Below are 14,811 nucleotides of genomic sequence, written 5' to 3' on the forward strand. Positions count from 1 at the left end.
CAATGCCTGAAACTGGCTTGTGATTAGCTTATTTTCAGATGTGGTAGCAAGTCTTATGGGTGCCTGAGAGTCTTGAAAATACCATTTTCCTCTTTCAACAGCATAGTTTGTTTTAAAAAGTACATATTTAATTGCAAAATAGGCTGGAACTGTTTTCATACAGAAAGCAAGGGGCTTAGGAGCAGAGCTTTAAACTTCCTGGCTTTTGCTCATATTCCTGCCACGGTTCCCAGTAAGATTTCTCTTTCATCTGCATTTGCCGTAGTTCCTTCTTTCTTACTTTCTAATAATTTAAGAGACAAGATGACAGAACAGATTAAAAAATATCTATAAATAATACTGTACGTAAAGAGGCATTTACCCACTAAGTCTTAAAACTCATTCCCTGATTTGGATCTATTTTTATAAGCTTCATCTCACTTGACACTGACAATGATTCACATAAATATTAAGTGTTCATTTTTAGTCCAGTGCACATAAGTGAAGTTAAACTGTAGTGTTCTTTAGAGTTTTTACCCCAAAGGTCCTTACTTAGGATGGAAAGAGGGTTAGGGGGATGCAGTTCTTGAGCACTTTACAATCATCACAAAGCTAGTGTAGATGCAGCATTTTTAAATTTTTCAATGACATTCACATTTCAAATGGGTTTTTTTGTTGCCTTTTTTTTTCTGTAGAATATAAACATAGGGTGTGTTATCCTGAATTAAAGCCTAAACCTGAAGGCTGTGGAAAAACATGATTTCTTATTTGTACCTCTCTGTTGTGTTGTGGTTATGCTCAACTCCATCACTATTCTTTTGCGGCATCTTGCTTTTTAATTAAAGCAGCCCTAAGATGTTTTATTAATTGTCCAAACACTTTGTTCTTTGGACTATGCAGCAAAGCTATTTAAACAATGAAAGAAAATTTTTTTTCAATGTTTGTCACTTCTAAATTCTAATACAATTGTGTTTCTGTTATAGCAGGAGTATATTTGATAACAGATGGTAAAACTGCAAAACTATCTCCGCTTCATTAGCGGCCCTGGCAAGTCTTCCTATATAGGGTAAGTTACAGCAGAGAGGGATACTTAACAATATACCTTTTACAGTTCCCAGTAAGATTTTGGACTAGTTTTAAGTGTATCATGAAAGCAGTGAATGTAATAGCTAGAATGCCCATTGATCACTTGTGTGCTGGTTGTTAAAACCAGAACTAAACATACGTGCTATAAAAGGCTCTGATCTAGCAAAGACTTGTTCTAGTGCTTTTCCAAGTCAAATTTATCCTGGCAATAATTTCATTGAGATCACTTTCCTGTAATGGTGATCATGGATTTTTATTAAAAAGTAATAAAATATAAGTGATCAATTGCCATTTAAATTAAAAGAATGTTTATATTAAAATATTGATGAAAAAGCAGCCTTCAGAGATTTCAAGAATGCTTTTATTTCCATGGCACGAGTGAAAGGTGACAGATTGATAGCCCTGGGAAACGTAGGTCTTTTCAAAACAAATTATGTGATGTGTCCTCACACTGACTTTGGAGCTCACTTTGCAGCATGGCAGAACTGCTCAAGCTCTGGGGTGTAAAAGTCCTCTCTAATTCTGCATATCATCTACTCTCATATCATCTCCTACTTTTCTGTGCATTTTGCACATTCCTTCTCCACAGGAGCTGCACAGAGATCCCAAAATCATTGTGCATGGCTCACCCTGGAGTCCGATGCATGAGAGCAACATATGGTTATTTCCTACCAGGAACTGGCTTCCAAGAAGTGAGTGAAAATAAAAGGACCAGTCTTGTCGTATGCCAACGTTAAACCATCTCTGATAATGCCACGATGTATATCTGGTTTGTGCTACTGATCTTGCTGAATTCAGTAGCCCAGAATTACCACAGAGCAACAGCCTCTTCCACATTGTTGGGAAATGCTGCTTTGCCATCTTCCCAGCATAATGGTTTGTGAAGCCCTCATGCTGTGCAAATTGGATTAACTTCACTAACTGCCTGGATTATGCAGCTTTGTGAAGTGGGGAGGACTCCCAGGCAGAGATGAATGAGAATTTGAAATTGTGCAGTGGGAGGAAAATATTAAATTTGAAATTTCACATTCTAAGCAAAAAAAACAGTAGCCACTAGATTACTGTGTCCAGGGAACTGTTTCATACTACAAATACCTCATGTTTTTCTTTGAGTATGTTTTTTAAAACAGTGTATATTCAGTATGTATTTGGCAAGTTCATTTAAAAGACTTTTCCTATTAGTGAAGGAAAATTATAGGCGTCAACCAGGCTTTGATATAAGGTAGTTGCCAACAGTACTAAGGCAGTTTTGAGCACGAGCAGAAACAATGCTGTAGGTACTAGGAAATTTTAATACGCATTTAAAAAAAATTACAAATGCATGGTTAATGTTTTGGGAATCTTAAGCTGGATCTCACATGGTGACACCCTTCCATGAGTCTGCCCTCAGAAGTGAAGACGTAGCAAGTGACTGCTGGATTTCCTGGATGCAGGAGTGATGGAGAAGGTGGTGATGGAGAAGCCCTGCTGTCTGTGCACTGGCCACCACAGCTCAGGCACATCCTGCACCTTTGGAAGGATCACAGCCTCGGGCAATCTTCTGCTGCAGTCCAGGTTGGTTTGGAAAACACTACATCTGAGTATAGTGTAAAGCCTTCCCTTAGATGCTGTCAACTTGTTGTTTTTATAGTACAAGCATTTAGAGGTGTCACAGAAATTATAACTCCATTGTGCTAGCTACTGAAATAAACATACAGTAAGGGAGAGGAAAAAGTGCAAAGCAAGTAACCTAAGAAATTTTGAAAATTACATACTAAGATTAAACATCTTGTATGATTTCACACGCAGTAAAATTCAAAGAAAATGAGAGGGGCTGAAGCATACCTAAATTATGTGCCACACTGAGCTAATAAAGTGTGCTGTTTGTGTGCTTGTGCCCATTGCAAATGTTCATTTGCTAAGCTAAATGTGTGTGACCTGCCTTTGCACTATTGGCATGCTGCAGATGCTCCTCCTGAGAGGATCCTTCAGTGCTAACACAGGCAAGCAAGTAGGGCTTTGGTCAGGTCTTCTAACAAATGCTCATTCCACAAACTGCATTATTTTGGTTGCTTGCAACCATTTGTCCAAATCTCAGGTTTGGGGGCTTTTTCAGGGTTTCATTTTTTGTTTTCTAGTAAATTTCCACTGTATAGGTCTGTGTACTTGTCTGAGGACACATGGGAAATTTCTGAATGAATGTTAAAAATCACCTAGTAAGAACAAAGGCTTACCCTGCTGTCCCAACAAAGATATCCTTTGAGAACAGTAAATGAAGGGTTTTAGGCATTCCTATAGCTCATGGTAATATGGACATGAAGATAAATTTGTGGTTTGGAGTTGAACATGCTATAGAATTTTTTACTGAATTTCAAACTTTTATTTGCCAGTAGTCCATGCCACTGACACAGTGAAAACTGAGCTTCTTTGCTTAGTAGAGCAGGTTCTCCAAAAGATGCTTTCCTTAGACCAGTGAATGCACTTTTGCACTATTGATTTCCTGCTGCTTAGACATAACTAACATTTTAAGTAATCTATACAGTTTTGAAATTTACATTAGGTCTTTTAATAAAATCCCTAGCACCTCAGGGACTTCTTGGTAGGATAGTCAGTGAACTTCTATCAACTGAACACTAAACAACAGAACACTAAATTTCAATATCACTTAAGCAAAATTCTGACTTAAGCCGATCTGCTACTGCCCCAAAACCAGAAAGCCAACCACCACCCCACAGCAGTTGCCTCAGTCTGGGTATTGGTAGAGCTATCACAGCACAGTCAGGTTGTTCTTGGTTTGTCCTTACAAGTGCTTCACTGAAAAACCCTGAGTTAAAATCAGTTCTGCATTATGCGGGACACATTCCCGAGAAGTGCTAAGACGTACTGTCACTAGATTTCTTGCAGAACTCCACACTAGATGAGAAGGGGAGATCCATGCTAAAAAGGGAAACGGGAATAGCACAATGTGGATGAGATCATGTTGTGGTGTTTTTAGAGTAGAGATCAAAGGCTGCTGAGAAGGCAAGCCCTTTTGCATTGCGTGTTGTGGCAATTACACAATTGTCCTCGTCCTGAAAAATTTTGCCTGAAATAGGTTCTGCAGGGGTCTCTGGTTGGATCTCACTAAAATCAGTGGTAGCTGGGATTGTAGCCCTACAAAGTGGGGTGGGATTTTCGTGATGGTCTGTTCGCTTCCTGCCTGTGTCCTTTTCTGCTCTAGGGCATGACCTCTCTTCTGCTGGAGGTCGTAGGTGCTCAGCATTTTAGAGATTTCTTCCTATTCATTTTGTTTTGAAGTCTGTTATCATGTCTTAAGCATCCTAACTGAAGGTTTTAATTTAATTTATAACCGGATAAATTGCAGAACTGGCCTCCACCATTTATACCTACATCAATTGATCTGGTGTAACAAAGACTGTAAGAAGCCCAAGCTGACAAGTAGAACAGGGGTATTGGAATAAATTTTCAAGGGAAATCTGCAGCTAGAGTTCTTAGGCATGTTAAATGATAAGCAACCCAAGCTGACCAGATCTTTCTGTATTTAAGAATGTGGTTTTTGAGGGCAAACGTGGGCAGCAAGAAAAACTTTGCTGCAGTTGAAACAAGTAGTTATTAAGTAACTGTTGATGTATCACTGTGTACCTTTATTTTTTTTTGGCGAATGGGTAGATGATCAAGAAAATTAATAAGAGAGGATCAATTTGGTTTGGCTGTGCAGGTGAAGATGTATGTCTTAGCTTGTATTTGCCTCTGAAAATTATAAGACTCAGTAGCAATAGGTTTTGCCTAAGATATTTAAAACCAAATAATCCATTTTATTGCTTCGTAACCTGGGAGAGAATGTCCTTTTTTTTTCCAAGTAAAAATCCAGTATGATATTTTAAGCTATTTCTTGTAGTCACAACACCTCAGTGGTCCTGACCCAAGATTTTTCAAAGTCAATCTAGCAGTGCTGAGATTTACTGCTGCTCCTGAAGTATCAGCATAATTACATAAGTGTGTGCCAGCAGTGTGTGCCTGTGTTGGTAGCTCATGTGCAGCACACACATCGCTGGCTGTCTGCAGTGCACTGAAACCTGAGATTTATTGCATTTACAAAAGGCCATTACAATGCAATTTTAACTTACTGTCATTAAAGGGTCTTACATCATAAGCAATCACTGCAAAAAGCCTTGGCCCACGATTTATTCATAATTTTTGTTGCATGATTTATTAGCGCCTCTGTTACATTTTATAAATCTTATCAGAAAAAAATTAAAATCAATTAGGGCCTGGTCCCTTTACCTTTACCCGTGCTGGGTGGTACCTTGTTCTCAGCCTGACGGAAATGGGGATATTCCTGGAGTAAGCTATCACTACAGGAGTAGGAGTGAAGACAGCAAAATCTGGTTACTTAGTGAGCACAGGAGAGAGATGTAAAAATTATTCTAGAAATGACAGCATTTGGTTTATATTCCAGGGGGAGGAGGTGGTTCTCCATGGATTCATAGATTTCTGTGATTTCATCCGATCCTAGCGCTTCTGTGTACCATTTGGAGTGAATCACATATTTATGTAATTCAATATTCAGCAGGGAAAGCCAAGTCAGCCTTCTAAACTGTTCTTTCCTCAGATCAAATTCAGCATATAGTAACTGAGAAGCTAATTGTAAGACAATTGCAAAGATCTCAAAATGGCTTTTCTATCACTCTTATACCCCAAGAATGCACACAAATTTCATAAAATCAAGCTTATACAAAATGGAAACTCAATTTTGCCATCTGTATTTGCATGAGAAAGAATTACGCACTTGCTTATCAAATAGGGCCCAATTTTTCAATCTGAATATCCCTGCTTGCCCTTTTTATTACGAAACACAGCGCTTGGATATGATTTAGTTGAACATTAATTGAAGTCATGTGGTTTAAAGGGGGATGTATTCTACAGTCCTTTGCAGTAAAAAAAGCCAATAAGATCATGATGAGCTGTGTCAGTATTAGAGCTCTATGTTTTGATGCAGTGTGCTAAAGATGCTCATGTCTTTAAAAGATTATGAACACATGTATTTGAATATGTATGCTCCTAATAAATTGCTAAGATCTATTGCACTTTAGTGCTTTGGAATGGAAATAGGCACCGTGTCTATTAAAAAAAGCAGTACACAGCAATTAATTTGTTATCCTCAACCATACTGCAGGAAAATTCATTTCTATCCTTGAAGTTGGTGGTAATATTGGCTGAGTTTCAATAACAGTAAGGCTGGGCCCTCTGTTGCTGATTTGCTAACATCTCTCCTTATGTTAAGAGAAAGACATTACGTATACACTTTACTACCGTAAATATACACACATTTTTACAAATAAAAGACAAATACTGTTAAACACTAGATCACACAGCAGAAGGGAAGAACAAGATGGAAAAATAGTTTTCCTAGGTATAGTCTAATACACCACATTTCTGTGAACAGTTCCAAAATAGAAATATTATAATTGATCCACAGATCTTTTCCTCCTTTGTCTCATGATAGACCAACAGAGAATTACCAGTATTTTGTTGCCTTTTTTGCCCTAACCAAAACCAAAATAGAAAATGTCAGGAGAAGGGCAAAGAAAATAACTGAAAGTACATAGGGATGGATTAAAGAGAGAAGGGACCAAATATCTTTCTGAAACCAGTCACTAAATTCACATTGATTTCAGTGGCACCACGGTTACTTCTGCAGAAATATTTTGGGGTGGTTTAATTTTGAAGTCCTTCCTCATATGGAAATCCCACTCAGCATCGTAGGAGGTGGCAGCAATAGGAAGGCATATATATGTGTATGCATATGATGGTATGATCCATACAATCACAGCCTTGGCTAAATGAAGTAAATTTTGTAACCTAGAAACATTAAAATTAAGTGAGATAAAAAAATTGAATTAAAATGGCAACAGATGCTGTTCTTTTTTAAGGTTTAAGAATAATAGAAATAAAATTGGAAATAGGAAAATAGATTTAAAAAAAAAGTCCTTGAATCCAAACTGCTAAGTCTGTACTAGGCAGCCATGGAATTGTCAGGTGGGTAACATCATCTCTCTCATCTCCCTGTGAGATCGTGACTTCAAAGAGATTGTAAGATTTTCTGGGCAGACATCATATCTTCCTGTGTGCTTCTGAGCAGCTCAAACTGGTGAAGCCATGATTCTGCATGGCTGTTCTGATATTTTTAATGTTTTGTGTGTCTGTGTGTGTGCTAGTTTAAAACTGTATTACTTCTCAATTTGGATGGACAATTCCCAGGCATTACTTATATACCTGCTCCCACCATGACCAATTTGATAGGGACTGGATGTGGGACTTGGAGCAGTGAACATTTTCTAGCTGGCATTGCAAAGGTTTCTTTGGTCAGGATGCAGAGAAGACTACCATGCTTACTAGTGGGTTATATAAGGATTTGCAGTAACATGTTCCTTGATGGGAGAAAATAGGAATAAAATGGAATTTTAGGAACTATATTAATAATGAATGATAGAATGGTAGTTAATACATCTGTAATTCCATTATACTACAAGTGCAAGGGAAACCTCATTTGATGTGGAAAGATTCTAATTTTTCCAGAGCTGTAATGCAGCGTGCAGTTAAAATTAGGCTGTCTCGTTAATTGTCACAGTATATGGTGAGAATTCCTGCAGCCAGCTTCAGTGCAGGATTAGACATGGCTCTGCAGGAGACAGCTTCCAGAAAGGCTCAAGGTGGGAGAGCAGCTCCCCCAGGGCCCCTTGGAAGCTGTCCCTAGGAGGGTAGAGGGAAGTGAGCGGGGCAGGTCTCATCCCCTGTGTCCTTGTCTGCTGCTGCTTGGTGGGAGGCTGCAGACCACTGTCTGTGGAGTGCTCCTGTGCCAAGCGTGTCCCGCATCACACATCCATGGAATAAGCTCCCCTTGTGAAGGATGAGGAGTATCTGTTCCCACTCCCTGAGACCGCCTCAGTTCCTGAGCTAAGCTGTGCTGGCCAGGGGTAAGGAATGAGCAGAATCACCCCAGGCTCTAATCCTCAAGACAGTGTGGTTATTCAGGAACTAGGGTCCCATAAGCCTTTTCATACCTACGAGTTGTACTTATATAGAGAAAAATCAGTTTAAATGTACACAGCAAGGTTGAAATGCTCTTGAATGTACAAAAGAAAGCTAGAAGAAATCCCTGGGGAATACCTTTTTCTCATCTCTTTACCACTATCCTTTTTCCTGTCTCCTTCTCAGTGTCAGAAACTTGTCCTTCAAAAGTCACCCACTGAGGAAAGCAGATTCTTCTGCAGGATGTGAAGGGGAAACACGAGGGAAGGGTAAGTGAGGGTTTTGCTTTTCCTCTTACAGATCAAAGTGGTACAGCATACACCAGGATTGCAAGTCAAGCTGTTGAGGACTTTCCATAAGACCCTAACCAGCTTTTATTTAAAAACAGTGAAAAGGTTTATTTGGAAGGACTACAAAAGATTTCCTGAGAGTTCATTAAAAAAGCCTAACTGTCCAATCTGAATGTGAGCAGTAGCGCACAATCCCAGCTGAAAGCTCCTCGTTCTCAAGCTCTGAGTAACCCAAGGAATGTGAATTAACACAAACACAACCTTAGCCTGCTGTGGAGGAGGAGGAAGGGGAATAAATATGTTAGATACCTGCAGGCCAAACTCGCCAGGAAGTCAGTGGGAGCTTTACTAGTGGAAGAGCAGCATGACCAGACATAAATATCAAGGAGAGAGGATGCCAAGGAAATATTTTTCACACATTTGTGTACTGAAGAACCTATGAAGTCTAGTAAGTACACAGGGCAGGAACTCTACCACAGTGTAACTCTCTGCTGCCTTAGCATAGCTTTCTGGCTGACTCTATTTCCCCCTTTCTGTCTACTTAGAAAAAATACATTTACAAAGTTGTCTGATGATGCAAGAAGGACAGTTCTAATAAGCTTCTAAGAAACACCAGTTTAGGTATGATCCCTGATATTTAGCTGTCTGGACAGATGATTTTGACAATCCTTCTGGATCCCTGGATCTTTCCCATCACTTTCGTTAGTCTGTTCAGATCTCCCAGCACAAGATTTTGACTCTGATATCCAAATGTGTATTCTTTAGAAGAAGTGTAATACCTGTTTGTCTTACTAAGATAGATGTCTAAGGCATCTATCATTTGAAACAAACTATCTTTTCCTATTACAGATATAGAAGATTATGCAATTTTTTAAGTGTTTCCTCTTTTTAGAAAAAACTACATTATTAAGAAATTAGCGTGGAGAAAACTTGAAATTAATTAAAATCAGTCACTATTGTTTTAAGAAGCAACTGTTGACTATGTTGTGCCTAAAGACAAATGACTAGTGACTAGGAGCTTTGTTTAATCAAAGTAAGAAATAAACAAAATTTGCAGAGTTAGCTGATTCTGCCTGACGTACACAAACGCACTTCCAGTCTTCCCCGGCTGTCTACAACGAGATCAGAAGTAATTTAGTATGAGTCAGGTGGAGGTGAAGCAAAACAGTCAAATGTACTTGTATTTGCAAGCAGTGTCCATCAAAATCCTCCAAGAATGGCTGGATTTGAGTAAATGCTGAGCTTTTCATAGACAGCTCCTAAACATTCACTGATCTAGCATATCAGATACAGTTCAGAGAATCTTGCTTTATACAGAGATGCAGATTTTCATTTAATCTTATTATTCAGAGACTGTATTCCTTTTTACTTGCCCAAGTGTAACACTATATGGTTATGTAAACTGATGCTTACATTGAGATGGCATTTTGGTGCCATATATAAACCTTAAAGGTGTGTAATAACCACCCTTAGTACAGGTCCCAGTTCCTTTTAGGAAGAGAAAATTTTGTGGGTTTTTTTTTTTTTTTTGACAAAATGGCAATGTGAATTTAGATTTTTGCACAACTGAATTGCAGTTTGTAACTGAAAGTAGCGCACCCAATTAGAAGTTGGGTAACAGTGGATTCTTTGCCTGACTTTACCAATAATTGCCTTAATATACCATTCACTTCTTAATTATGTTATCAATTATTTTACTATAAATTAGCTATTGTGAGCTTCAGGTCTTTTTGCAATGTCTGTGTTAGGTTACAGGAGCATAAATCAAACTCCCATCTCTTTTTACATCCATAACCATAAATTATGCCTTTTATTAGGAAATGTTAAGTGTCCTATAATGTCTTCTTAATGGACAGTGTGTGCATGTGTTGATGAGGAAAGCCATCTTCCTTTGTGCAAAATATTAATGCATGTGGCCTACGTCTCCATAGATACATGTTAAAGAATCATATTTAACCTATGAAATATTCAGAGTACTCATATTTATCTAGCCTTAACAATCCTCTAAGGAAAGAACAAGTTAGAGGTAAATCAGGAGCTGAATTCTAACAGGTATGCACAAGTGATTGTGAATAAATGGTACATCATCCACTCAAAAAAAAACAACCCAACAAAGCCAAATCATTTTATAAAACACCTATTGCTAAATGGAAATACCCTTAGAGAATTGATATCCTTCTAGAATTCCAGCCTGTGCATCACAAAGACTCCTAGTATTGCTTACAAATTTTTGTGCTTCTCCTAAAATATTATAATGCCTCTAAGCAAAAGGGTGTTTTAACCTCTGTATCCTTTTCATTGGGACAACATTATCCGTTTGGCTTTCAAACCATTTTCCAAAACCTTGAACAAGCACATTACTTTCACTTGAAATGTGTTTTACCGACAGATTCCTGGGTACCAGAGAGATCTGCTATTCACATCGCCTGCTAACACCGGGCTTGATTAATGGAAACCAAGCATTTTGAAGGATACCCTCCAGCCTTGCCTTTCCCTTTCCTTGTTCCCTTGGCAGAAATCTGAAAGCTGCAATACAACAGCATCATCTTTCCATCTTGTGGTAAATACTCTATTATTCCTTTATCCTCCATGCTGTTTAAAGGACTTAATTTAAAACACGAACTCCTTTGTTCAGGGAGGAAGTCTCCAAATGGTGTGCAAACAAGAATCTTTAGAAATGCAGCAAGATATAACTCCAGGCTCTGCTCCAGCTTTCCCCATTCATTCAGTTTGCAGACCTGGTGTCTCCCTGCTGGAGATCTCTGCTCAGACCAAGTCTCCGGCAGCTGCTATTCCACCACCCATTCATACACGGCCAGCTCCCCTCTCCCTGCTCCTTGCATTTCCACTTCTCTTTCCTCCATCCATCCCATTTTCTCCCTAATCTGATCTCACTTCTTTGATCCTTCTCAGGAATACTGATCACCCTCCCCCACCAAAGTACCACTCATCCTTACCGGATGGCTGGCAGAAATTATGCTCGTAACAAAGGTACATTTAAGAGTAGAGCCTATGCCAACCAATTTCTTTATGAAGGCACTATTCTCCATCTTTTTCCCCGGTTATCAAATTGACTATCTTGGGAGTTAATCCTGCTGCTGTTCCTCAAGCAAATGTTTTCAGTACTTTTGATTTCAGGAGCAGAGTCAGGCCCTAATTAATGTAATTATTCTCATAGCATGAGGAGGTGCCTACTTAAAGCAGTCGAATGACTGTTACAGACCATTTTTATCCACACTTATGCTGTGAGCTGCACCAGTGTGCATTCTCTTTCCAAAACAACCGCAGGCACCAGGAGGGAGGAGATGTCCTTCAGTAGCAGGCAAGAAACCTGTCAAACACTGTGTCCCTTCTACATGAATGAAACCTTTTCCTCTGATTAATACTTTGCATTTCCCACAAGGGAAAAAGACACAGAGTTAGCAGCTGAATTACCCATTTTCAGAGAAGCATGTTCATAAATATTTAACTTGGTATGTATGAGAAAAGAGAAAGGCACTGTCTCCCTTTCCAGTCCAGGCTGAAACTCTCCAAATCCCCTGGTACCACTGGGAATGCCTGCTCCCATAATCCTTTCCCCATCTCGTAAAGGGGAGAGAGCCATTAGCTTGTAAGAGAGCTGGACAAGGTCTCTTTTTACTGGGGGATGTCTGACTGTAAACATCTATGCACAGGGGGAAATTACCTGGTGTAGTGGAGACCTCTCTGGCCTACGACCGGGACCCTGCCCCAAGCTATTCTGGGAGTTTTAGGAGCCTGTTAGAAAACAAGGGTCTCTGGAGGCCCACATCTGAGTACACAAGCTCAGGCCTTGGTGTCTACCTGTTCCCCATGCATGGGGCCTGCTTGAGAGTGTGGATTGCATCCCCATAGACCCCACGTGATTTTTGTATGGCCACACACACGGATGCTCTGCTCTGACAGTGGAGAGAACCCTGGTGATGCTGGGAGGAAGTGGGACCACAGGGAGGTTGGAGTGTTTTGATGAGGGTGCTGATTGCATAGCTTACCCTTGCATATCTGGAGGAGTACGGATCCTCAAAGAGCGCCCAGATGCGGGGCTGCCACCGTCTCCAGAAGCCCCCAGACCTGCCATCTGGGGAGTCACTAAGTGCTAGGCGTTTTGTCATCTCCAGCTCATCTTCACCATCACCAGAGTCTCCGGTGCCATCTATGTCTCCGTCCTCAGCACTGCTATCCAGGGGAGCCCCACCAAAGCTGTCCAGAGCCTCTTCGGCGTCGCGGTGCTGCCGGTATGTCATCCAACAGCAGGGCTCCACATCGGTCTCATCGATGCCCCAGAAGGCCAGCTCCTCCTCATACAGGGGCCCGCACACGTCCGCGGGGCAGTGCAGCTTGCCAGTGCGGTAGTAATTCAGGATGTGGGCGAAGACGCCCGGGTGCCGGTCAAAGAAAAACTCATCCGTGCGGGGGTCATAGTCAAAGTGGCTGTGGGCATCGGGCTCAGCGATCCAGGCCAGCCGCGTGCCGGGCAGGGTGCGCAGGGTGCTGCGGTAAGTCTGGTGCCTAGTCCCTCCCACGTTGATCACAATGCGGTCGCTCTCGTCGCCCTGGCCCATCTCGTCTCTTATTAGGCATGTCGCAGACTCATCCAAGCAAGCACGGCAGGCAGCAAGCCCGTCAGGGGACGGCTGCTCGGCGGCAGTCGGTGCCTAAGCCGAGCCCCGCTCCGGGCCCGCGGGGGCGAGGGGCCCCGGCCAGCCCCGCTCCCCCGGGGCCGCTCCGAGGCGATGCCGGTGGCGGTGGCTGCCGGCGCTGCGCCGCCTCCGTCTGGAGTCAGACGCTCGGGGTCCGCGGCAGCTGCAGCCGCGGCGGAGGGGCAGGGGCAGGGGGGGCCATGCTCCGGGAGCGCGGGCGCTGCGGTGCCGGAGGGGGAGGGCCCTTCCCTGGTTGGACGTGGCCAAAAGCACAAGGGAGGGAAAAAAAAAAAAAAAAAGGAAAAAAGAAAAGGGGGGGTGGGGGGAGGAAGAAAAATCACGGCACCGGCGCTGCCCACAGGTGCTGGTGCTGGCTGCAGCCCCCGCGGGGAACGCGGCGCTGTGCCCGCGCCCCTCCCGGCGGTGCGGGGCGGGGGGCGCCGCCGGTGCTGAAGGGACAGCGCCGCGCTCCCGCCGCCTCCGCCCCTGCGCCCGGCCGGCCCGGGTCGAGCGCTTGCCGGTGCGGGCGGCGGGACCCGCGGCGCTGCCGCTGCTCCTCCCGCCGCCGCCGCTGCCGAGCCGCTCGGTGCAGCCCGCCCGCCGCCGGCACCGCCGCGCAGGCGCCGCTCCCGCCCGGGTCCTAGCGCGGGCCGCGCCCGCCGCCGCGGCCGGGACGGGGGTGGGCGCTCCGGGACACGGGGCTGCGGGCAGAGCGCCCTCCCGCCCCGCTCACCTTCCCGTAGCTCCGCGGTGGTCACACCGAGGGTCCCCTTCGGGAGCGGCGGGAGTCCCGGTGCTGGCCCTCGCTCGGCTCTGGGTGACCCTCTGGAGCATTGACATGAGTCACGGCTGTGCTCGTCCTGCCTGGACCGGGCTGGCTGAAGGGCAGAACTCAGGATCTCCCCAGGTGTAAATTTCTTGCCTCACGAGCGGGGGCACCCAGGCTTGTCCCTTCCTATCACATTGTGCTTTTACTCAGTTCCAAACACCTACACCACTTCTCCATCTTTTCCTACTGTTCACTTGGTTAATTTTCCTAACACCCAAGTTGGCAGGAAGTCACAATTTGGGTTTGTTTTTTATTCTTTTTTTTTTAATTCTCATTAATTCACAAATAATGACAAGGGAAGTTTCAAAAACCCCCCAGTTCCTGTCTTGCAAGGAGCTTGAAGAACAGCAAGAAGATGGTTGTGCAGAAAAGAAGTAAGAGAGGTATGTAGATGTGCTCTGTATTTTGTTTTATTTGGTGTCAGTTTCTCAGGAGGAATGGGCTTATGGGAGAGCTGAGCTTTTGTGGATTGACCATGGGAGGTCATGTCACGATGAATGGCATAGGCTGGTGAAACATACAATTGAAAGGTACATGGTTAGGGAATGCTGATGGAGTGTGCAAGTGACAGGGACGACACAATGCTTAAAAGAAGAGGGCAGACCCGGGGAATGCAGCCAGGTTGAACTTCCAAGTAGGAGAGAAATTCAGATGTGTGGGAACAGCAGGTGAAGAACAAGTGGAGGGCTGTGAAGGAGCAATTGGTGCACTCAGGTTTGTGAGATGAGGTGTTTGGTCACCTGCAGCTTCCTTGCAAAGGGCATTGCATGGTTGGGATGCAGAGAAGAAAACTTTGTGGTAGCTGTGGTGAGATATTCCAAAGAGGTCTAACCAGCAGATTTGTCTGTGAAAATGGTAACAGGCTGCTCTTTAAGCTGGTGAGGTAGAAGGAAGGCCTGGGATCTGGTGCTATTTGTGTGCAACTCTTGGGAAAAGGGAGGGAAGACAGCAGGAATGG

General features: G+C 43.1%; 1 protein-coding gene across 6 annotated transcripts in view; it reads right to left on the reverse strand.

The window, feature by feature from the left end:
* KCNC1 (potassium voltage-gated channel subfamily C member 1) overlaps nt 1-13,582 on the reverse strand; it is a 124,593-nt gene extending 111,011 nt beyond the window's left edge. For 2 of the 6 annotated variants that reach the window (XM_064425312.1, XM_064425314.1), the window contains exon 1: nt 12,377-13,577. In XM_064425312.1, coding sequence (XP_064281382.1) covers nt 12,377-12,946 — 570 coding nt within the window. In that variant the 5' untranslated portion in view covers nt 12,947-13,577. Of the gene's footprint in view, nt 1-12,376 lie in introns of all 6 variants that reach the window. The other 4 variants (XM_064425315.1, XM_064425311.1, XM_064425316.1 and 1 more) reach the window with 4 other exon arrangements.
* Between the last annotated feature and the right edge of the window lie 1,229 nt (nt 13,583-14,811).

Source organism: Passer domesticus, chromosome 6 (assembly GCF_036417665.1).
Source record: "Passer domesticus isolate bPasDom1 chromosome 6, bPasDom1.hap1, whole genome shotgun sequence".
Classification (NCBI taxonomy): Eukaryota; Metazoa; Chordata; class Aves; order Passeriformes; family Passeridae; genus Passer; species Passer domesticus.